This window comes from Pleurodeles waltl, chromosome 4_1, assembly GCF_031143425.1.
Source record: "Pleurodeles waltl isolate 20211129_DDA chromosome 4_1, aPleWal1.hap1.20221129, whole genome shotgun sequence".
NCBI lineage: Eukaryota > Metazoa > Chordata > Amphibia > Caudata > Salamandridae > Pleurodeles > Pleurodeles waltl.
In genome coordinates, this window is record NC_090442.1 from 786,208,670 (window position 1) to 786,233,993 (window position 25,324).

Consider the following 25,324-nt stretch of genomic DNA (forward strand, 5'->3'; position numbering starts at 1 on the left):
GCCAGTTTGTTGAAGTTGGTATTCCACTATAGCAATATAATCTGTGCTTTCTGTTTAAAATGCTGACTTAAGCCGATTTTGTGTTTATCTTCCAGTCAGAACTGGAAACAGGCAGGGGTTCATTGCATCTGGAGTACTGTCCATCGCTGGTTCCTGCAGCAGCCTGTTGTCAAGCATTCGAAGTACGACCCAGTGTGTGATTGATCAACACTGTAGGAATTCGGATTGCAGGTTGAGGGGTTGAAAGCTTACTAAAGCAGCAACCACAATTGTTGTCAGTGTAAAACACAAGCAAAACCCCAAATGAACCTGCCATTACCCCTTTGGTAGCTTGGCACAAATCTTAGATGCAATGTGCAAATTTTTTCTGTATTGCTTCAAACAGTAATAATGTGAAAACACTACACAAGAAAAATCGCACACAAGTTTAGAAACAGAGTAAATTTTTATAAATTATTTGACTCATAAATGACAAAAATCCAATTAGTAGAACCAGAGATACGCATTTTAAAGAGTTACGTAAAAATAGTGCTTTAAAACCACAAAGCTTCAACTGTGGTTATCTAGTCGTGCCAGACTGGGGAAAAAGTCACTAGTTCAGGCCCACCGCGATGGAGTTCAAGCTCTTTCAGGGACCAACATAGGTCCACCTCACAAAGTACCTTAAATCCTGTTTGGAAAGCATTGAAAGGTCCTGCATTGAGGATGTGTCCACAGCAGCAGTTCCGAGGGGCTGCAGTGCAAGGTCCTAGTTCCTGCATCAAGAATTCGTTGTGAAGCTGCGATTCCCTGGAGCTGTAGGGCTGTGTTGTGAGGTCCTGCATCAAGGATGTGTGTCACAGCAGCAGCCCTGCAGTCCTGCATCAGGGTTGCATCCACAGCGGCGGTTCTAATTCGAAACTCAGCGGCGATATGTTGCACTGCATCGGTTATGCTAATACCACAGCTGAGCTGGCAGGGCACCTTCAGGCCCAAGGGTCCAGGACCAGGGTGGCACCACTTCAGGGGGCCGGTCCCACAGCAGGCAGTCCAAGTGCAGGTTTCAAGGTGGCTAGAGCCTCTTCTGTCACTGAAGTTCCGAACAGGAGACTGCCAACTAGCCCTTGGAGTCATTCTGCTGATCCTTTATTCAAGATGCAGGTCCAGTCCTCACTCAGGCAGCAGAGTAGCAGTCCTCATTGCAGCAGGGCAGCACCATAGTCCTCCTTCTGAGTCTTTCACAGGTCCAGATGTGTTCTCTAGAGTTGGGTCTGATGGTCCACTATTTATACCTAATGCTCACTTTGTGTCATGAAGTCCTCACCCAGCAAAGGTGTCTGGAATTTCCTGCCTCACTGTCATTGCCCCAGCTTGTCCGGGAGCACAAAACACTAGCGTGAAATCCTTTGTGAGCCTTCTGAGGCAGAGTCTTTGTGATGTGTAAGTGTGATAGGTGACCCCCTTCCCCCCCCCACCCCCCCCCCCCAATCAAGTCAGAGATGACCTATCCTGCCAACATCTGTCCCCCTTTGTCTCACTGTCTGGGAGCAATACTGAAAGACCAACTGCCAGCCACACCTAGCCATGTGCCCCATGATACAGTCTTCAGGTCCCAAATGGTTTTGACAAAACAATGGCAACTTTCTAAAAGTGGCATTTTCAGAATTGTGTCTTAAAATCCTACCTTTCTATTAAAGATGACTTTCCTACCTGCTACCAATTGAAAGTTATCACTTATTAAATTTAATAAGGTAACCTAATATTATCCTATGGGAGAGGCAGGCCTTGCAGTAGTGGAAAAAAACAACTGTAATAGTTTTCAACTACCAGGGCATGTCGCTGTCAAAAGTGCACATCCAAATTTTAAATACAGTACACCCTGCCCCATGGGCTGTTTAGAGCCTATCTTATGGGTGGCTTACATGCATTAAAAGGGAAGGATTAGGTCTGGTAAAAGGTGTATTTTTCCAGGCTGAAATGGCAGTTCAAACTGCACAAACAGGCTGCAATATGTGTATTAACAAGCACGTTTTAGACCTGGCAAAAGGGTGATTTTGCCAGGCCGAAATGGCAGTTTAAACTGCACACACAGACTGCCATGGCAAGCCTGGGACATGTTTAAAGGACTACTTACGTGGATGGCACAATATGTACTGCAGGCCCACTAGTATAACTTAAATTACAGGCCCTGGGAACGTGGCACCACTTTACTAGGGACTTACTAGTAAATTAAAGGTGCCAATTGGATGGAAGCCAATGTTGCCATGTTTTAGGGGGAGATCACAAACATATCTGATAGAGACTTCTAGCTGCTGATTCTTGACCTTTCAATTTTCCCAGGTGTCAGATTGGATCTGGAAAGTTTTGCTCGAGCAGTACCCCTGCACGCACTGTCGGGTGGCTCCGTTCAGCTCCGCGTGGCATTGTTGGCTTTGGAAGTGACGTCGCAGTCACCTATATAGGTGCCACCCAGGCGTCAGTTGTTTTCTTTCCACACCAGTTAGCGCAGATCCAGAGAGAGCTACCCTTTTGTCGCTTTTTGACAAGCCTTTTTTCAATGTTTTGTCGAAGTTTTTTTCTTGTTCATGTGTCGAAGATGCCATCTAAGAAGGCAGGGTATAAAGCGTGTAGCGCCTGTCACCGCGCCATGTCCATTATGGACCCTCATCTTGTCTGCCTTTATTGCCTTCAGTGATACCACAACTCCAAGTTGTGCTTGGACTGGTGGACTGTGGTGCCGAAGGCTTTGAGTGAGCAGTCCCTAAAGCTGCTTGTGTCCTAGCAGTGAATGACACCACCACGCACGGCTCCTTGGGTGTCTCAGTCCTGGTTGAGAAGGAGGCCGTGGGACCCCTCCAGGAGCCTCAAGTCCTCTTTGTCACAGTTGAGGACCTTGGGATACTCTGGGAAGAGCTACAAAAAGAAGATGGCCAAGAGGACTTCGACTTCACCTCGTTCCTTGGCTGACAAGACAGCGGGGAACATTGGCGTTCCTGGCACGCTTCTGCAGCATCTTTGCCCAGTTCGACTCTGTGCCTCCCCTGTTTTTGAGAGCCGGATCGCTACCCGCTCAAATAAAATAATTTTAGGTGGCTATGCACTGCCTCTTCGACCGGGCCGAACCCTCTGGCAGGCTTCAGGACCCGCTGGGTCAGTGAGACCCCCATCAGGTCCAGTGCCAAAGGTTGCGGCCATGGCTCCGAAGGGGTGTCATTGTTTTGACTCCGTACCAGCACCGGTCTGCAACCTTCTCCAGCACCGGTCCAATGCCGATGCTCCTGGTGCCACCTGACCCATTCTGATTCTGGACGATCCCTACCTTGAACTGTATTGCACGATGCTGATGGCTCCCACAGGTGCCAGATCATTGCCTGAGCCTTATTTTTCTCAGCCAAAAATGGGAGAAGAATTGGAGGGGTCACTGGACCCTTTAGAACACCAGTCAGAGAGGTATATGGACTGGTATGAGGAACTAGGCGAGGCCAGTGGACTGGACATTTTTACAGATATTGACTTGCTCTCTGCACCCACTGTGGCTATGGAGGAAGGAACTTCATATGCAATGATGGTGCATAGGCTTGCGGCGGTCCTCAACCTCCATCTGCCCTCAGTGGCTGCCAAGACGAAAATCTTGACTGAAGTTCTTCAACCTGGGGTTTCCACTACTGAACCCCTTCTGCCCTTTAATGAAGCACTTAGACGTCCGGCTGAGAACTTTGTCCAAGCCCAGCAACAGGGGCTCTTGTAGATAGGACGATTGCCTGCCGCCATCACCCTGTAGTGGGGGACCCTAGTTTCCTCAGCCAACTCCCCACCCCTGAGAGTTGGTAGTACAAGCTTCAACTTCCCATGGCACTTTGCCTTCTGTTCCCCTGGACAAGGGAATCCAAGAGGCTGGACCATAATGGGAAGATGATGTTTTCTTCCACCAGCCTGGCATTGAGGCCGGTGAACACCTCATGCATATTGACCCATTTCACACACACCATTTGGGATTTGGTTGCTCAAGTGCTGCCTCAGGTCCGGAGGCCCGGGCCATACTCTCCCAAGCAGTAAAAGACGGAACAGACGCAGCAAAGTTCATCATTTGATGTGGCTTGTATACTTGTTGGTGGGTTTCCCGTACCACTGACTGACTGCATCCCGACCGCCGATGTGGGCATCATTTGCATCACTCCCAGAACTCCTCTTCTGCTCCTGTGCTGCACTGCTGACTTTCTTCATCCACAGTTGACCTAGTCTTGCATCCACAGAAGGGTGGGTAGTGGCTCCTGCCACAGCTGGACACTCCAACTCGAACTGGACTTTGTCCCCTTCTTTTGCAGGTCCTCTTCTGTCAGGATCCACCGTTGGTTTCTTCCAGTCTTGTCTGGGGCTTGCACAGTCCTTTTCCAAAGTTCTCCTGTGTGTTTGGGGTAATCCAGGTACTTGCCTCCTCTCTCCTGGTCGCTGGGGGGCACCCTGGTACTTACCTTTTAGGGTTCCTAGTTCCTCCAGCTCCGCTCTACAGAGTTCACTTCCTTGGGTGGGGGACTGCCTTTCACATTCCACCTACTTAGTATATGGTTGGTGTCCCCCTAGGGCCTTCACTACTTTCTGTTGTTTTACTGTTTGCTGTTGCTTTCTGTGCTAATCACTGACTTCTAATATGTATATATTAGTGTGTTTACTCCCCCGTAGTGGAGTATTGCCTATGCAGTATTTTAGTATTTGTGTTACCATAATAAAGTACCTTTATTTTTGTAACACTGTGTGGTTCTTTCATGTGTGTAAGTGCTGTGTGACTGTAGTGGCATTACATAAGCTTTGAATGTATCCTAAATAAGTCTTGGCTGCTCATTCACAGCTCCTGGATGCATCTACAGAACCCTGGCATCCTAGACACTGCCTACACCTCACTAATAGGGGATACCTGAACAAGGAATAAGGTGATAACACCATGAGTGCTCACCACACACCAGGCCAGCTTCATACAGCAAGCTCAATTCATACACTACAAAGTTCAGTCTTTGTCCTCTTTCAGGCAGAAGCACCAACTGCAGGCCAACCCAGTAAAGCACAGTCACAGGCAAAGGAGCAGTACTCCTCCTCTAGCTCTTCTCCTTGGCAGAGGTTCCTCTTAAATCAAGAAGTAATCTAAAAATCGAGTTTTGGGTCCACTACTTATACCCCTTTCTGCCTTTGAAGTTTTGAAACTGCAAAAGAAAGTCTCTGTGGTTTACAAGATCCTGCTTTGCCCAGGCCTGGCTCCAGACTCACACCAGCAGGTTGGAGACTGCATTGTGTGAGGGCAGGCACAGCCCTTTCAGGTATGTCAGCTCCTCTCTCCTCTCTAGCCCCAATGGCTCATCAGGATATGCAGGCTACACCCCAGCTCCCTTTGTATCAGTGTCTAGTGGAGATTCAAAAACAGCCCAACTGTCAATCTGACCCAGACAGGCAATACACAAGCAAGCAGAGTCACAGAATGGTTTAAGCAAGAAAATGTCTACTTTCTAAAAATTGCATTTTCAAACTGACAATTCAAAAAACAACTTTACCAAAAGATGTATTTTTAAATTGTGAGTTCAGAGACCATAAACTCCAAATCTCTATCTGCTCCCAAGGAGAAACCGCACTTAAAAGGTATTTAAAGGCAGCACCCATGTTAACCAATGAGAGGGATAGGCCTTGCAAGAGAGGCCGTGCAACAGTGAAAAACGAATTTGGCACTATTTCACTGTCAGGACATGTAAAAAACACAACAGTACATGTCTTACCTTTAACATAAACTGCACTCTGCCCATGGGGCTACCTAGGGCCTACCGTAGGGATGCCTTACATGTATAAAAAGGGGAGGTTTGGGCCTGGCAAGTGGGTACACTTGCCAGGTCGTATTGGCAGTTTAAAATTGCACACGCAGACACTGCAGTGGCAGGTCTGAGCCATGTTTACAGGACTACTCAGGTTAGTGGCACAATCAGTGCTGCAGTCCACTAGTAACATTTGATTTACAGGCCCTGGGTACCTCTAGTTCACTTTACTAGGGACTTACTAGTAAATTAAATATGCCAGTCATGGAAAAGCCAATTACACATACAATTTACACAGGGAGCACTTGCACTTTAGCACTGGTCAGCAGCGGTAAAGTTCCCAGAGTACCAAAACCAGCAAAAACAAAGTCCAGCACACAGTCAAAACATAGGAAACAGAGGCAATAAATACAGGGGAGACCACGCCAAGGATACCAGGTCTAACAGCATATTCTATTTTTAAATATATATATAAGTGTGGCTGTAGATGCACATGCTTTGCATAAGTCCACCATCATTTTTTGGGCTCGGAATGTTGCAAGTTGTTTTTGTTCGAAGAATCTTTTTGAGTCACGAGATCTAGTGACTCCTCTTCGCGGTTGTGCTGCGCATGGGTATTGAGTCCTTTGTTAGATTGTATTCTCTCCATCTTCTGGTTCGGACGTGCTTCCTCTCGCTTCGGTATTCCTCGGTTCGGTCTATCCCAAACTCTTCCAGCTGTCTTTCTTTCAGCGACCTTATAGTATTTGGATCGCACTTTCCAAAATTAAAGTATTCAAATTGAATTCCTGCATCGGGAGTCAGTTCACTGCCCTTCGGGCATCAGCGCCATTCTTGATCCTACTCCTTCACCTGCTGTCGGAATATGCAGGGCTTATGGAACTGACTGCATTTAGATTTTGTCCTCGATGCCATTCCAGATTTCCACACAGCAATCAACACCTGGTGTGTAACTTGTGCTTGTCCCCGGAACATAAAGAAAAGAACTGTGACGCCTATAGTTTTTCGATTTAAGAAGACTCTCCGGGACTGAAGAGCACGTCAGTTGGAGATGACGTTTAAGGCACCGGACGACACTCCCAACAGTTTTGGAGATTAGCACGCACAGGAGGAAATAGGACATTAGCATGCACAGGAGGAAATAGGACATCAGGCAGCCCTTTCTATTCTAGGTTCCGAGTCGGACGTCTAATCTGACATGAAGAGTCAGCCACTCACCAGAGCACAACATGTGAGTACACCAGCTCCAGCTTCCCATCTCAAGACTTTCCAAAAAAACCATCTAAACTGGTCATCGGTCCACCACTGCCTTCGGGCCATGGTCGGATTCAAAAGTTAAATTTGGATGCTCCGCCCTCCAGCTCGGCACCGAAAATGGACAAGATATCTTTGGCATGGACCACAGTCTCAACAGCATCCCACACAGTCTTTGGATCCAGTAAAATTTTCGATCTGAGCATTTTGTCTCCAAGAAAGAAACCTGCGACATCAGCTTCGAAGCGACACCTTCCATTTTACAAAAGGCTTCCATTCCAAAAACTTCAGAACCAAGGATGATAGCTTCAAAAGGCTCCACTCTTTCATCTGGAGCAGCTTCACCAGTAGAACCAATTCTGGAAGTAATGGATGCTCATCAGCGCCACTTCAACATACAAAAGGGAACAGGGAAAATATTTGCTTCTCCCCTTGTTCCAATTAAACGGAGACTTACTTTCCAAGAAATATTGGACACTAACGTCTAACTCCTCCACCACCATGACAATCTCTTACATCTTTCATATAGCCACAGTTTTCTCCTGAAGGGTCACCACCACTTCATGGAGATGACTTAGATGACATTCCACAGAATGTAGATCCCTGGGATTTATATTATCCAGATCTGATACTCCCTAATGACCCTGATTTGTACCCAGCACAGCCTTCACCTCCTGAAGATATAACAACATAAATCAGGATATAACATGGGCAGCTGCATACCATAATGTACACATGCACACTGACCCAGTTGAAGAGGATTTACTCTTTGATACATTAACCAACACTCAAAAAGAGTCATTTCCTGCCCATGTTGTCCGGTATGCTTAGACATGCCACAGGCATCTTTAAAGAACCTATTAGGGCAAGGGCTATTACCCCAAGGGTCGACAAAAAGTACAAGGCAGCACCGTTGGAACCTGTATTTATCAAATCACAAGTACCTCCTCACGCTATAGTTGTAAGCACAGCATGCAAACGTGCTAATAGTCAATCCAGAGGTGATGCTCCTCCTCCTGATAAGGAGAGCAAGAAACTTTATGCAGCAGGGAAAAGGGTAGCTGCACAAGCTGCTAATTATTGTCAAATTGCTCATTTGCAGGCACTTCTGGCAAGATATGATAGGGCCCACTGGGACGTGATGGAGGAGCTGCTTAAGTATCTACCAGAGGAACATCAAAAAAGGGGACAGGAGATAGTCTCCCAAGGGCAGATCATCTCAAACAACTCCATTAGATGTGCCTTTGATGCAGTAGATACCGTGGCACGTGATGTAAACATCAGTGTTATTATAAGAAGGCATGCTTGCCTGAGATGCTCAGGCATCAAGCCAGAAATACAACAGGTAGTTCTCAACATGCCTTTCGATAGGGAACACTTGTTTGGTCCAGAAGTTGACACCACAATAGACAAACTGAAAAAAGATTCTGAGACAGCTAAAGCTATAGGAGCCCTACTAAATACACCAGGTAGGGGTAATTTTCCTAGGCCACAATTTAGGGGAGGTTTCAAAACATCATCCACCGAGCCTTCTACCTCCCAAACCAAACGGGACACATTTTTACAACAGAGGTTCCTTTAGACGCTCTTACAGGGACGCAAATAGTAATGGTATCAACATATCAATCAGTTCTATCAATGATTCAACATGGTTACTGTCTGGAACTCATCTCCACTCCATCAAATATTCCCCCTTGTGCTAAAAAAACTTTCACATGACCATCTCATTCTTTTAAAATAAGAGGTGCAATCCCTTCCTCTCAAAGGGGCTATAGAACCAGTTCCCCTGTCTCAAAAAGGGTGAGGAGTATATTCCCCATACTTCCTTATACCAAGGAAAGATGGGTCACTAAGACCAATCCTGGATGTCAGACCTCTCAACTTATACATCCTCTCAGAGCACTTCCATATGGTCACTCTGCAAGATGTTATTCCCCTGTTAAAGAAAGGCAATTTCATGACAGCCTTAAATCTCAAAGATGCTTATTTTCACATTCCCATACATCCAGCACATCACAAATACCTCAGATTTGTCATTGCGGGAAAACACTGTCAATTCAAGGTCTTACCATTCGGGGTAACGGCTGCTCCCAAGGTATTACCAAAATGTCTAGCAGTAGGTGCCGCATTCCTCAGAAGACAACATATTCATGTCTTCCTATACTTGGATGACTGGCTTATCAAAGCCAATACCATCCAACAATGTCAGAATCATACTCGGTACACAGTAGACCTTCTACACACACTCAGATTTACAATCTTCTTTCTGAAAACCCATCTCCAACCCTCAAAGATACAGCCTAATCTGGTAGCAATTCTCAATACTCACTCAGGGTTGACATATCCAAACCCAGTCTGGATTGTAGCTTTCCAAACTCGTCTGTCTCAATTTCAGGAAAACGACATTTACACAGTGAGACTAGTGATGCAGTTATTAGGGATGATGGCTTCCTGCACTGCCATTGTTACTCATACCAGACTACACACGCGTCCATTACAACAGTGTCTGTCTCGTCAGTGGTCTCCGTCACAAGGTCATCTCCAGGATCTAGTATTGTTGGACCGCCAGACACACCGCTCTCTGCAATGGTGGAATTCCACCAACCTTTCCAAGGGGCAGCCCTTTCAATACCCTGTGCCTCAAAACACTCACACTAAAGATGCATCACAGATAGGTTGGGTAGCTCACCTCAGCAAACTTATGTTACAAGGCAGATGGGATACCGAATTCAACAAACTTATCACATCAACTACTTGGAGTTACTAGCAGTCTTTTTAGCGCTCAAGGCATTTCTGATACAACTCTCACAAGGTGGTTGTAGACAACATGACAACCATGTACAGACAACATGACAACCATGTATTATGTGCAAAAAAAAGGGGGGGCACACTTTTCTTAATTGTCCCTTCTTGTTTAGACAATTTGAAAATGGGTAATTCACCATCGCATTCACTTACTGGCAAAATATCTCCCAGCAATGGACAACCAGTTTGCAGACCTCCTAAGCAGGATGCAGCGACAAGTCAGTGAATGGGAACTTCACCCACAAGTACTTCACCAATACTTTCACCTGTGGGGAACACCAGAAATAGAACTCTTCACCACTGCAGAAAATTCAAAATGCCAAAACTACGCGTAAAGATACCCACACCCTCAGTCCAAGGACAATGATCTGTGGATGAATTGGTCAGGGATATTTGCTCACAGTTTTCCGCCTCTCCCACTCATTCCATTCCTGGTTCACAAACTGAAACAAACATCACTCACCATGATCCTTGTAGCTCCCATGTGGGCACGCCAGCCTTAATACACAACACTGTTGGATCTGTCTGTGGTTCCCCACCAGACACTCCCCAACAGACCAGATCTTCTGACTCAAAAACAAGGTCATATCAGACCCCAAAACACCCAATCTTGCGATATGGCTCCTGAATTCATAGAGTTTAGTTATTTACAACTCCCCTCTGAATGTATAGATATTCTTAGAGAAGCACGTAAACTTACAACTAGACAGTGTTAAGCTGCAAAATGGAAGCGTTTTGTTTGCTACTGGCAATGTAAGCACATTGATCCGTTCAAAGCATCAGTACAAGACATTGGGCCATATGTATGAAATTATTTTGCACTCGCAAACGGTAAAATCAGCCGTTTGCGAGTGCAAAACCGTGGTATGCAGTGCATGAAATGCATTCGCAGACCACAACTAAGAAATCGCTAAAATAGCGATTTCTTGCGTTGCGACCTGGAAATTGTGAGTCGCAATTAGCGATTCGCAATTTCCAGGACGCAAGGCTATTCTGGAAAAAATCGCAAATTGCGATTTTTCCAAAAATGGCATTTTGCACTTGCAAAATCCCATGCTTTGCAACCAGGTGGTAACCTGGTGCAAACGTAAAAAATGCAGTTAAACTGCATTTTTAACTTCAACGTGTAAAGCACACATGCCCTTTTGGCATGTGTGTACCTTACATGTTGAAAAATACATTTTTGGGGTGCAGGCGAGGGTGCCTTAGGCCCCCAGCACCCTGGCCTTTTGCATTTACAAAATTGCGATTTCTGGTTCAGAAATCGCAATTTTGGAATGCAAAATATTCGCAGCTATGGGCCATCAGGCATTCCAAAATTGCTGCGAATGGGGCCGGTATCGCAATTTGCGATTCGGTAATAGCATTTGCGATTTTTAAGAAATCGCTATTACCGATTCGCAAATGTGATACATGGCCCTTTGCGAGTCTGTAATAGCGATTTCTTAAAAATCGCTATTACCGAATCGCAATGGGCCGTGATGGTACATCTGGCCCTCTGTTACCTGCTACATTTACAAAATGCAGATTTGGCATACTCCTCTATTAGACTTTTTTTTACTTACCTCTTGTATTTTCTTACTCCCCCAGCCCCTCGGATCCTAACACACTTACCTTGGTTGGGCACCTCCATTCTTATACCACTTATTTGGTATATGCTTTGGTCCCCCCATAGTGCCCCATGTAGTCCTATGCTATTTCTGAGTGTTTCTAGCTGTATATTTTCTGTGTATATTTCTCCAAGTGTAGATATACCAATGTTAGTTTAGCCTATAGTGTTATGATAAAGTAATCTTTATTTTTGCAACATCTGGTGTGGTACTTTTTTGTGGTTGGGTTCTGACTGACTATCGTGGTATTGCAAGTGCTTTACGCTCCTCCTAGATAATCTTTAGCTGCTCACCTTAGCTACCCCTGGAGACCTCTTGCTATCTGGACACCTAAACACTATCACTAAGGGTTGCCTTGTCTCAATATAGGGTGCCACACCATAGGTGTACACCATAAACTAAGCCAGCCTCTTACAAGTAGTGCTAAGTACGTAAGGCACATACTCATCCAGTAAGTGAGACACACACACTCAATACAGAAATCTGACATCAATTTATAAAAATAACATGCACTTTTATGTAAACTTTGATACCAAGATCATTGGAATCAGGTGAATACTTTTTTTAATAGTTTTCAAAAGTTGCCAGTGCAATTTTTGGAGCAGTAATGTTTTCCTGTGGGAGAAAAACATTCTGGTTCTGGTACTTTGCAATGACTTACAGGACCAATCTTCTGAGTTTAAGGCAAATCCAGGGCAAGTTACAGAGCAGCACCAACAGGTCACTTTGGGAGGCACTGGGCATTGGGGTGCAGAGGTGCTTTTCAGCTTCGGGTGCCCAATGTTATCCTATGTTGGAAAAACATGTACTGCATGCGGGCACTTAGCGATGACCTACAGGACTGTTCTTCTGGTGTTAAGATCAGTATGGGGCAAGGTCCAAAGCAGCACCAACAGTTCACTTTGGAAGGCACTGAGGCGTCCGGCTGCAGAGGTGCTTTTCAGCCTCTTGTGCCCAATTTTATCATTTGGGGGAAAAACAGGCACTGCATACCGGCACTCACCTACAGGACAGTTCTTCTGGACTTAAGGTGAATACAGGGCAAGGTCCTAGGCCACACCAACAGGTCACCTGAGGCGCTGTGGTGTGTCTGGGAGCAGAGGTGTGTTACGGTGTCGGGTGTTCCATTCTAGTCAATAGAGATCAGTCTGGTTAAGAAGTCGCTGCAGGGATGGACTGGAAGGGCAGTCCAGGGGAACCCACAGGGGGACTCGACCCTTGTGGTCCTCTGGCTTGTGGGGACACTGTTGCTGTAGGGCATGGGTGCAGGGGTGTCTTCTGGCGTTGGGTCCAGCACTGGAGTTCCTTGCAGTTATAGGAGTGCCTGCAGAAACACTCTGCAGGCATGGACTAGGGGTCAAGTCTGTCCAAGCCAAAAAGTGGGCTTAGGTCTCAAGAGGTGTTTAGGTGTGGGGACACCCTTGGTTCTCCTCTTCTGGGACTGGGGCGGACAGGTGCAGAGGTATCCTATGGCATCTGGTTTTGCCTCCTGGTCACTTGCGGTTGCTGGGGTGGGTCTGCAGAAACACGCTGCAGATGCCGTGGTGAAGTTCACAGTGGGTGAGCACAGTGTCGGCTTCTCTTCTGGAGGGCCTGAGGACCACGCTGACATTGTTGGCCCACTTCAACACTGGCTAGGCGGCTCGGGTGCAGTGGTGATGTCCTTCATCTGCACAAGTCTTGTTCCTCTCAACTTTTTCTTCGGTGCCTGGGGATGTAAGGGAGCAGCTCACATATAAGACCTGGTCCCGCTTAAAGTTGAGAACGCAGACGCATTCTTGTTCCCAAGACCAATCCCACAAGCACTCTTCTTCCTGGTTGAAGTCATCAGTTAAGTCTAAGACGACGAATGTAAGAAATCGAAGCATGGCTCCACTCGCATCCAGCCACCCCCATCATAAGGAGTCGTGCGGTGCCCAGGTTATCTCAAAGTTGCAATCTTGGTCTGTGAACCAATCCCGGCCTTGGTTCCGATTTTACTGGAGTTCCCAGGTCCATCAGTCACTTTGCTACAGATTCAGGCATTCAAAAATGCATGCTGCAGATTTTTAGTACCCTTCAGGATTCCTCTGAAGCACCTTTGACCCTAAATATCGGATGGGGCCTCCAGTCAGTCTACTAGGTGGACTCAGCCTTGGAGCGCTTCAAAAACAGCAAGGCAACAGCATGCTCCAGCATGCTCCCTTGAACTGACACCATCTACGTAGCAGTTTTCCCCCCAACAGTATCGCCTCTTTCAAGGTTTCAGAAGGGTGTGTCAGTAGAGGCCATGCCAAACCTTCCCTCATCAACAGCAGACCTCCCACACCTTTAAATACAGAGGTCTAGGATCCGACTGCCAGTTTCCAATCCTCCAGAGGCAATAAACTACTCAGTTCTTACCCTCTCCCTCAGCAGCTGCCAGAAAACCAATTTAATTTGATCTTGGTGGCTCACGGTCACCCAGTAAGGCATCAAATCACCTCAATTACCTGCACAGGTGCCAAAGCATAACATCAGACCAATGGTTATTCGACATCGTCCAAAATGGATACACCCTCCCCTTCCTCTGGACCCCTCTGAAAATGCCTCCTGCACTACAACATCTCCCTGAGGACCACTTGTCCATTCTGTGAAGGTAGGTTTAGGTTGCCTTGGAAAAGGGAGCTATAGAATGTGCTGGCATCAGAGGATTGGACTGGTTGTTTGTTATTCCTGTTATTTCTTGATACTGAAAAAGGACATAGGCCTCCTCCCTTTCCTCAGTCTTTGCCCTCTGAGCTTCTTCCTCAAATTCAAAATGCTCGCCCTGACCCATGTTCTGTCTGCCTTGGATCCAGGAATCTGGATGGTGGTGTTGGATCTGCAGGATACTTATTTCCACATTCCTCTCTTGCAGTCCCACAGATGTTACTTGTGGTTTCAGGTAGGCCACAAGCACTCTCAGTGATCCCTTTTGGTCTTATCAGCGCGCCTCGAGTGTTCACAAAGGTGATGGTGGTGGTCACTGCCCACTTTTTTCCATACCTCGACTTCTGACTGCTGAAGGCAGGCTTGCCTCAGACAGTCATGAGCCGCCCACAAATTGCTGCTAGCCTATTGACTTCACTAAGGTTTTCCATTGACGTACAGAAGGCACACCTGACTCCTTCACAGAGGCTCTCCTTCATTAGAACTGTTCTGGACATTACGCTTTTCAGAGTCTCTCCTCCACCTCAAGGAGTCCAAGACATCTGGGCTACGAACTCAGTGTTGTAGCACTTGCCCTGGGTCTCAGTGTCAGCAGCGCTGAGGCTTCTTGGCCCCCTTCATCTTTCCTGTGGACCACACCAGGTAACACATGCGGGCTAGGTAAAGGGATCTTAACTCTCAGTAGGCTCAGCACCAGCAAACTTTTATGGATTCTATCTAGGTAGCAGAGACTGCAAATGATCGGCAGTGGTAGCTGCTGAACTGCAGTTGGACTGTTGGCAGAACCCACCCAAAGCTAACGGTAGAGACAGATGCATAGTTGCTTTTTTGGGGAGATCATCTGGGAGAGATGGAGATCGGGAGACTCTGGTCTCTGGCAGAAACCCACCTCCACATCAACTTGTTGGAGCTGTAGGCAAATTTGCTTTGCATTGAAAGCCTTGCCCCCAACCATCAGGGGGAACAGGTGCAGGTTCTCACGGGCAAAGCATTCACCATTTGGTACTGCAGCAAATCGGGTGGAGTGGGGCCTGGTGCCAGGAGGCTTTGTATCTCTGAAACTGGCTAAATCGACTCGGTCTTTCAGCCCTTGGCAGGATCTTTAAATGCCAGAGTAGACAACCTCGGCCGTCGTTACGTGGTGGATCACGAAAGGTGGTTCAAGGTGTCTTCCAATAATGAGGGGACCCCTGGCTTGACCGTTGTCACTGCAGAGAACATGCATTGTCCAGGCTTTTGCACCTTGGAGTTACAAAGGAAGTGCTCACTCGAAGATGCCTTCTGCCTGGACTGGAACTCAAAACTTCTTTATGCCTTCCTGACTCTGCCTCTACTGCCTAAAGTTCTGGAAAAGATCAGGAATGCCCAGGCACAAGTCATCCTAGTAGCTCTTGACTGGGCGAGGAGAGTGTGGTAGGCAAAATATTTGGCCCTGAGCATCTGCGTTCTTGTTCAGTAGCCTCTTAGGGAGGACATCCTGTCGCAGGAAGGGTCCTGCACCACACCTGTGAAACTTAAACCTGCATGCTTGGAGTTCGAGCGGGGACAGTTGATGGCTTTTCATTTACCTTCAGAGAAGTGAGTGACATATTGGCAGCTATGCGTCCCTCGACTGAAACAATCTAAGACACTGGAAGAAGTTTGTTGTCTGGTGTTTTTCCTGAAAATATTCAAGCTTTAGGGGCACAATTGTCTGACATTTTACTCTTTTATTTATCCTTAGCTGAGCAAGGCCTTACTGAGATGAAAGTTAAAGGTTATTTATCAGCTATTTCAGCTTGTTACATTTACGTACTCACCCATCTTTATTGAAATCCCCTGTTCTGATGTACTTTCGAAAAGGTGGTTTCCCATATATTTCCACCAACAATTATTGTGATGCCTCAGCAGGACCTCAGTCCGGTTCTCACTTTTCACAAGTGCACTCCATTTGAGCCAATGTTAAGCTGTACTTTGTTATTACCCCGCCCCTTAAAGACAGCATTCTTCATCTTAATAGCGTCAGTTTGTTGCATAAGTGAAATACAAGCACTGTCTGACCTTCAACGACATACCACCTTCTTCCTGAACAAGCTAGTGCTCAGGACTATAGCAGCATTCCTCCTGAAGTTGTCACATCTTTCCACATTGGAGAGCCCATTACCCTGGCAGCTTTCTAAGCCCCACCTGATCCATGTAAAGAGGAAGAGAGACTTTATTGCCAAAACTCAGAACGATCTGAGTTTTTATACCGATTAAACCAATAACCAATGGACTATCAGCTCTTTGTGGGGTTATCCGGGCAGAAGAAAGAAAAAGCTGTGCAAAAGAGAGCCATCTCGAGATGGATTGTCCTGTGCATTAAAATAGTCTGTGGATTGGCCAGAAAAGAGCCCCCGGAAAGGCAATGTGTTCATTCTATCAGAGCAAAGGCACCTACCACTGCGCTGGTGCACGGTATGCCAGTCTTTGACATCTGCTAGACTGCTACATGGGTAACAGTTCACACTTTCACAAAGCTCTCCAGCCTGGATAGGCCCGTCTGGCGGGAGGGACACTTTACCTGATCTGTCCTAGAAGATTTCCAGGTCTGAGCCATTCCACAGACCCACCATCTGGGGAGGAACAGCTCAGATATCTATTCACAAGGTGCGTACTCAGCAGTTTGAAGTATCCGTCTGAAGAAAACGTTATTAGCTTTGGTAACGCTCTTTCTGGTGACTGTCTGTTAGCATAGTCCTCATCGATCCTCCGTCCTTACCATTCTGTGCAATGGACACTCCTAGTCCATGTTAATAAGATTGCATCTTAGAAATCTGCACACTGGTGCAGTCTGATAACTAAGGGGGTCATTATGATTTTGACGGGATGCCCTGCCGCCAACCGTACTGGCGGTCAATGAAAGACCTCCAGTGTTGGCGGCCGGCATCCCGCTAAATAATGACGCATGGTGCCTCACCGCCGTTGATGGCGGTGAGGGCCGCCATGCTGGCTGTCTGTGGCGGGGTGGATGCTGCTTCACCCTCACTGCCATGTCACTCCATACAACGTCACGCCTATAATGAAGCAGTTATAGGTGTGGCGGTGTATGGAGAAGCGGTGATGGCGGCGGAGCAGCATCCAGGGAGCCCATTCCCTCCCAGAGCAGCGCGATGGAAGAGGTAAGTGCTGTCTGAGAGGGGAGGGGAGTGTGTGTGTGTGAGTGCATGGGGGTGTGCATGAGTGTATGTAGGGGGGATGTGTGTCTTAGTGCATGTATGCGTGTGTGCATGTACGTGAATGGGTGTATGTGGATGTGAGGGGTTGGGGTTTGGGGGGACCTGTATGTGGGGTGTGGGGGATGCTGAGGGTCGGGGAGGGGGGACCTACATGGGGTTTTGGGGGTGGATGGTTGGGAGGGGTCGGTTTTCATGGTTCGGGGGTGGTGGCTGTTCTAGGGGTTTGGGGGGTGGGTAGAGATATTAGAAAGGGGAGGGAGGGGCCTGGCGTGTCACATACAGGTGACAAGAATGATTATTCCTGTCACCCGTATGCTTTCCGCCAGGGATTATCTTGGGGGGGGGGTAATTCGCCAGGGAATCCCTGGTGGAAATGGGATCATAATCCTACTGTCTGTCCGGCCTCCACCGCCGGGTTGAATGTGCTCACAGTCGGCCAGGCGGTCGAATCTGGCCTGGCAGTGAATGGTAGTGAACTGGCTGCTTTGAAGCCACTTCACTACTGTGTGCAGAATATGACGGCCTGGACCGCCATGCCGTTGGCGGTAATGACCACCACCCCCGGCGTGTTCATAATGACCACCTAAGTCTCTGCGTCTGACGATGCAGATAGATTTCAGAAAGAAACTGTTTTCACTGCGCAAAGCTGGTGATTATCTAGGCGTTCTAAGCCACATCCAGGGCGGGATGGATCAGACACGGAGCGATGCGCAAGGGAATTGCCAAAGAACATTCTTCAAATCCAGAGTAGTGTCTGGGGATATTGACAAGGTGACAAATCTGCTGTTTACAGATGGTACATAACATTTTCTTCTGAGCATTTCCTTATCTGTACACTCTGATACAGATTAGGTGTACTGATCAGCTAATTCCTGATCATTACCACTCTGGTGGAGGGGGTATAAGAGTGTTGAACTTTGTAGATCAAATGCGTAAATAGAGCATGGCCACACAAACTGATTTATGTTACTTTTTCATCCTGGAATGATAGCGAAATTCTACTTTCTAGTATAAGCAAGCATTGCAAAACAAATATGACCTGCCAATTAGAATGCAAGTGTTGGGCGGTTGCCTGTGTCCTGTAAATTATTGTTTAATAAAACTAAAAGAAAAGAAATATTTCAAAATATTGAGGGGGCACTCAAGCACATAGCTTATAGTATCTCAAAACGCTACATAAAATTGAATATTTTTATTCTTTATAAATGGCTTATGTTTCAAACCCTTTTCACTCAAGAAACTCTAAACAAAATGTAAAAAGAATAAGGAAGTGTCAACATGTACGCTTGACAAGACGTAATTTACTACACAGGATTCAGACACTGGCTCCCCTGCAATAACGCAGGGAGCATATTTATTGGCCTCCAGGAGAAGCTCAGTGCTAATTATACCGTCTGCCTCAGATTTCCTGCAGAGCAAGTGCAGCAGAAGACCTCTTCCAGCAGCGCCATAACAAGCCTTTGTATGCCAAAACATGTACTTTCATGAAATATGCTGAATGGAGGAGCTGACACAAAAACAACCCTTAAAGTCTGCTCGCCAGCCATACCCAGGCATGAATATTGCTGTTGCTGTGCTTTTACAAACAAGCTGGTGGGAAGCAGCACATCTCAGGGAGTGTTGGTATTTGAGGTTTGAAGCAGCACACGAGGGAGAGCGCTGGAAAACGTACATTCTAATGGGGTGCTGAATGAAAAATAGTTGTTTTCTAAATGTGAGTAGTAGAAGAATACAAGTCAGCCAGAGGGAGGCAATGTTCTAAGGGAGCCACAAACACAAGAAGAGGATGGCAAGCCATTGATTAAGAAGCAAGCAAAAATACATATTTCAGAACCACCAGACAGTTTGGGCTTAAAAATGTAATTAAAAAGAGGCAAAATGTATTAAGCAGACAATTAAGACTGCTGTTAACTAATGGAATGCAGGGGAAAGCACTGAGTATGTTACTGTTCAGGTGTCTCCTTCGTTGGAACATTCCCATGTCCAAATCTCTGAGGAGATTTACAGAAGAACACCCAAAGCACCTTATTGAAAGAACTGTGAGAACATGATGCTGTCACAGGTCTGAAACTTGCTGTTTGTCTGATGTTAAAGAGTTCTTCCATTGTTCTGATGAGACTGAGAAGCAACAAGTTATATAAACCCTAGATTCTGGTTTACTATGACCCCGAGGGTGTCCGGACAGCGGACTGCTGTGACTTAGTAGGTTTATGAAGAGGTAAATGTAATATAATCCATGGCACAATCTGATGCGATTAAGAAACTAGGGAGTATCCAGTTGTAGTTTCTCTGCTCCCACTGTGTGCTGGAATTGAAAACGAACTTGGTTTGCAACACTCTGAACTGAGTGCAGTGTCTTGTTTTGTTTTTATTTAGGTGCCTCATACGATCATCCATTTTTCTGAGGAAGCAAAGGAATGTTTAGAGGAAAACATGAACGCCCATAAACAAGAAACATTGCCTGAAAATGGTGACATGGTGATGCTACATGGTAACATGCATTTTCTTTGCTTTATACTATACTTCCGATTGAGCTCTTGAAGAATAGGCAATCTTTATATTTTTAATACTAGATCCATATTCTTTAATTCGCAACAAGTTATATTGCAGCACAGTCAGGATGGTATGTACTAATAATGAGGTAAATGTAACAAGACAAAAGGTGTGTCCCTGCCATGGGAGAAGGCCTTCTTTCCAAGTGCAGTGCCTTCATGTTTCAGGTTCATTCAGGTTGGTTTGATTTTCTTGCTGTACTGATGTGCGGTGGTTTCATTGTTTGACAAATTGCATTTTCCTAAGTATTTTCTTTCAGTGCTCAATTACGTAATGATTTTTAGAATCCTATTGTCTTGCACTCTTCCTCACTTCTGCAGTGCATGCCTTTGTCTGGCGTTATTGGTTATTGTGCTATTGCATGTCTCTATATGCCTCACTACTCCAGTGGATTCATTCTATTGAGACAATGTCAACGTTTATTATTGATTATGCAAATAGATTATTAAGAAAAAGTGCATATAACCATAATAATGAATAAGTTATATGTCAACTAAAATTAGTGTCTTAGTTACTTGCTACATACTACCATGACGTGCAGTAGAACCATGCTAGTTATGGAGTGTGCCCTGGGGGGGCACTCCCCAACTCTTCACTCCTCAGTGCCCACTGTACAAGGATAAGCTTTTCTAAGTCCATGTCAATCTATTTGAGTGCAGGCGGATATCAATTGGTGATGTGTGTTATGATCAATTAATTCTAATAGTTCTAACATAATGTATTGCCCACTACATAATTATATAAAAATGGATCCAAAATCGCTTAGCCTTCTGCAGTGCCCTGTTGTAAGCACTAACTTCGTAAATGACCATTATTTTCCTTTCAGTGTTAGCCGACAGAAAAAATATGTTGAGAGAAGGTAAGACGTCCTTTAAAACTTCTGTTTTCCTGTCTCTAATTTCCAGTGCCTAGTTAATTACTTAGAGAAGTAATTACCTAGGCAAGTGAATAACTAGAGCCCTTAACTTGACATTAGCCTTAAAAATATATTATTAGTAACAGATTTTATATAGCGCAGCAGCTACCCACACAGAGTTTCCTGGCACTGCATGAAAGAGGTAGGGCCCGCTGGATCATACTGGCTCAGAACAACCAGATCTTTGGTTGTTTGCAGAAGATGGTCAGCGACCTGCAGCTTCTCAGATGGTCCGGTAGTGTGTTCCAGAGCTTGTGGCTAAGGTATGCGTAGGAATGTCCTCCCATATGTGTCTGTCTAACCCTGGGGACAGTGCACAAGTAAAGATTGCTGGAGCGTAAAGAGTGAGAGGGCTGATGTGATTTAATCAATCCAAGAAAATGGTGGGGTCCAGCCCCTTGCACTTGCTTTGTGAACGTAGCACAGGGCTTTAAATTGGATTTGTTTCTCCACTGTGAGCCAGTGAAGCTCGCGAAGGAGGAATGATGCCAGTGTATGTTTCAGGAGTTTGTCAGCCTGCCAGCATAGTTCTGAACCACTTGCAAACATCTCATGGTGGCTTTATCAACACCCAAGTAAAGTACTTTGCCGTAGTCAAGTCTAGACAATAAGTGCCTGGATGACTGTTCTTTGTGCTGAAGGTGGAAGTATCCAGGTGATTTTTCTTAGCAATTTCAGATCAGCAAAACAGGTCGCAGAAACCTTTCCTACCTGAGGCTACTAGAGTCCAGTAAAAAGCCTAGGTTTTTGACCTTGTGAGCCGGAACGGGATGTTGCCCAGAGTGTCTGGCCAGTGCTTTGAGGCTGGTTCTTTCCTGTCACCAGTACCAGTCTTCTCTCCATTAAGTTTGAGCAGGTTGTGGTTTATTCACAAGGTTATTCGACCCAAACAGAGGTTGAAGGATTCAGAGTTTTGGTCCTGGGCAGATGCAAAAGTAAAGATGATCTGTGTATAATCCACATAATAGAATAAAGTAAGGCTGCATTGTTCGACCTGGAAATTGGTGGAGAAAGAAAATGTACTGCTGATTTCCTCCCTTGATGAGTTCCTGCCAAAGGAACTTAAAAGGCTCTAAAAAATTAAAAAATTGAGACATTATAAAGCCCTACCTGACAGAAGAGACTAAAATAAAGGTAGAGATAAATAATGCCAAGCTGACCCAAGCACTTAAGAAAAATCATTGCTTCACTGTCTCAGTGGAGCTCATTTGGTGCCTTGAAACAGTGCACATTTTTCCACTCTTTGATGCTGTAGATAGTATGATGCAAAAAGGTCCATAAATCTGGCCAAAAAAAACCACCACCACCAAAAGAGAGATATGCTCATACTTTTCTTTGGCAAACAAAATGTATTTCTTTGGTTGCCCTTCTGATGTGTGGTGAGGTTATGTTTCCCTTTTCCAGTCATCATCGATTCATACTTGTGCTCAGTCTCTTTAGTCCATGTGTCAAGGAGCCAGTGGACTCGATATTTGGGGAAAGTAACTGGTGAGGGTACTAGCTCACCCTTGGCGTTCCTTAGGAAGTTGTGAGGTGTCAGCATCTTGAAACCCTCTGGAGGACTCTGTCATGGCTTTCCAGTGCCAGGGTCTTCACAGAACGTGGGACACCCAACGGAGTTAACTAGAGAGTGCTCTGGCCTTGATGTTCCTGAATCAGAATAATTACTTCTAGCTACTCCATTCGGTCCCCAAACCAGTCAGCAGAGCTAAGATTTCTTCAAGCACCTAAGGCAACTCTCTGTATGGAGATGCAGGTCCCCCTAGGCCAGAGGAAGGTTATGGACAAAGTGGGCTAATCTTTGATAGCGGTTGAAGGCAGACTTACCTTCCCTGGACCAGGATGTCATCGCACTGTAGGTCTCACTTGAGAGGATCTTGTAGGCAGCCCTTCCGGGTTCAGGAAAAGGTTATGTGACAGTAGGTTACGCTACTATGACTGTCTTGTAGTTTGCGTTGAGAGAATGGTAGTTACCTACACAAAGAAGAGAGGTGCTCTGAGTGCCCTCGCAATATTCGTGCTTCATTCTGATGCCTCTCAATTGTGAAATAAGAGTCTCTTCTGTGGGCATGTAGGATGTTGAAGTCACTGATAAAAAAAATTATTGCAGAGGATTTCCAAGAAATGAGTAAGGACAGGGCGGCATGACGTCTCATAGTTATGCAGAGTGCTTTAGTCTCAATGCCGCCAGTCATCACAATTTTGGAGCTGTTTGGGACGGTCCATCAAGTGGGCCAAAATCTACGGGGGAGGGTACCAAGAAGTGAATTTCCCATTTTAATTTCTGCCATGTGATATATCATTTGAGACGTCTTCAGTAATGTTATGTGAGGCTCGGACTGTGTAAGAGTGATAGCTTGTGCAGTTCAGGCTATCTGGATAATTTCAATGGTTTATAGTTTTTGCATTGTAACTATGTCAGTTTACCTGTATGTTTAAGGAATTTCTGATGTTTATGGAAATAAACATTAATCTGAGCATAGGTAGGTACATTTAATTTTAAGAGAACATATGTCAATGAAACATGCATTATTAAAATATAGTATATATAAAATATAAATAGTTAAAATCATTGTCATATAATACAACAAAATTTAAAAACTACAAATTCACCCTAAATAGAACCTCTGTATTTGATTGAGTTTAGAAATTGTGCAACTACTACTACAACATTAAAAAAGTGCATGTTAGCGAAAAGCGCAACTGCCTCTTGTCTTGACCATATATGATAATTTTAAAAGCTGTTTTCAAAAACTTTCGACTAGCAGTTATGTAAAACAGGCAATACCTGCACGACATATAGAGCATTTAGTGTATAGGAAACATAAACACGCCATTTTTTCCTGCATACTCCTATACAATGCAACCATGCCGTATTTCGGGTATTTCTGTGTACCAACTTGAGATTTGAGATATATTTGGTATGCAAAGTAGTCATGACCCAGTGTATTGAATGTAAACGTGATTGAAGATTTGTATACTAAAAACAATTCCCATCCAGACTTTGTGACATTTGAAGGTGGAATTTCTAAAATTGTATTTATTTGGAAACAAAACCCACTTTTCTACTCTCCCAAAGTGGCTGAGCATGTTTTTAATTACATTAGTTCTTTTGACCATAATTGTGGTCCATTTACTGTCACTAGAGAGGATTTCCCCCTAACATAATTTGGATATTTTTGTAAAAGGTTTACATATGGATAATTTATTTTAACATTTTAAAAGACGAGGCCTTCATTGACGTAACAAGGCATAACATTTAGATCTGATAGACTTTTAGCTGCAGATTCCTTACCTTTGAATTTCCCTGGCGTCAGGCTGGATCTGGAAACTTTTGCTTGAGCTTTACCTGTCGGGTGGCTCTGTTCTGTTCTGCATGGCATGTTTGGCGCCGGACGTCACATCGCGGACACCTATATAGGCACCACCCAGACGCGTGGGCATCAGTTAATTTCTTTCCTTGGCAGTGAGCGCAGATCCAAAGAAATCTACCCCTTTGTCGCTTTTTGACAAGCCTTTTTTTCAACGTTTTGTCGAGCATTTTTGTAAAGCGTGTTGAGATGACATCTAGAAAGGTAGGATTCAAGCCATATGGTGCCTGTCACCACACCATGTCTGTAATGGACCCTCACCTTGTCTACCTATGGTGTCTCAAGCGCAACCACAACTTGACGTTGCGCTCAGACTGCCGGACCCTGGCAGCGAAGGGAGCGGTCCCTGAAGTTGCTTCTGGCCCTGCAGTCGACATCATCTGGCGCAGCTCCTAGGAGGTCATGGTCCTGATCGAGGAGAAGGGTGCGGGACCGCTCCAGGAACCCCAAATCCTCTTCTTCCCACTCGAGGTCTTCAGGCACTCAGGAGAAGAGGCACAAAAAGAAAAAGAAGTCTAAACGGACTTCGACTTGTCCGTCGGCTGACTCGGTGAGTTTGGAACATCGGCGTTCCAGGCAGGTTTCACTGAATCTATGCCAGGTCTGACTCCGCGCCTCTTTCCATTTCCAGGAGCCAAAGCGACCCCTACACAGGTAAAGGGCTTTTTTTGAGGCCATGTGCCGCATATTCGGGTGGATGACCTGTCTGGAGTGCCTTCGGGGCCCCCCCGGGTCAAAGGAGGCCACATCTGGTTCTGCGCCGACGGCTTCGGCCCCAGCTCTGATGGGGTCTCATAGATATGGATACGGAGCCAGTCGTACCCACGTGACCTTCTCTGGTGTCCGTCACAACGCCGATGCTCCCAGTGCCAGCCCCATTCTGATTCCAGACTATCCGGAGCAGAAACGGCATTGCACAACACCGATTACAGCACCCACAGGTGCCAGATCGTTGCTTGAGCATTATTTTCAGCAGCCCGGCATGGAAGAAGATTGGCAGGGGTCACTGAACCTTTTAGAACACCAGTTACAGAGATCTTTGATCTGGCATGAGGAACTAGGAGACACCAGTGGACTGGACACCTCTCCAGAAACTGGCTGTCTCTCTCCCCCCTACTGTGGCTATGGAGGAAGGAGCATCTTATGCAATGGCGGTGCATAGGGCAGCAGATTCCTT

The 25,324-nt window shown here is 45.8% G+C and overlaps 1 protein-coding gene across 2 annotated transcripts in view; it reads left to right on the top strand.

Annotated features, from left to right (window-relative positions):
• LOC138288176 (zinc finger protein 546-like) overlaps positions 1–25,324 on the top strand; it is a 689,754-nt gene that overhangs the window by 593,087 nt on the left and 71,343 nt on the right. For both annotated transcript variants that reach the window (XM_069229499.1, XM_069229500.1), the window contains exon 24: positions 19,684–19,798. In XM_069229499.1, coding sequence (XP_069085600.1) covers positions 19,684–19,798 — 115 coding nt within the window. The remainder of the gene's footprint in view (positions 1–19,683; positions 19,799–25,324) is intronic.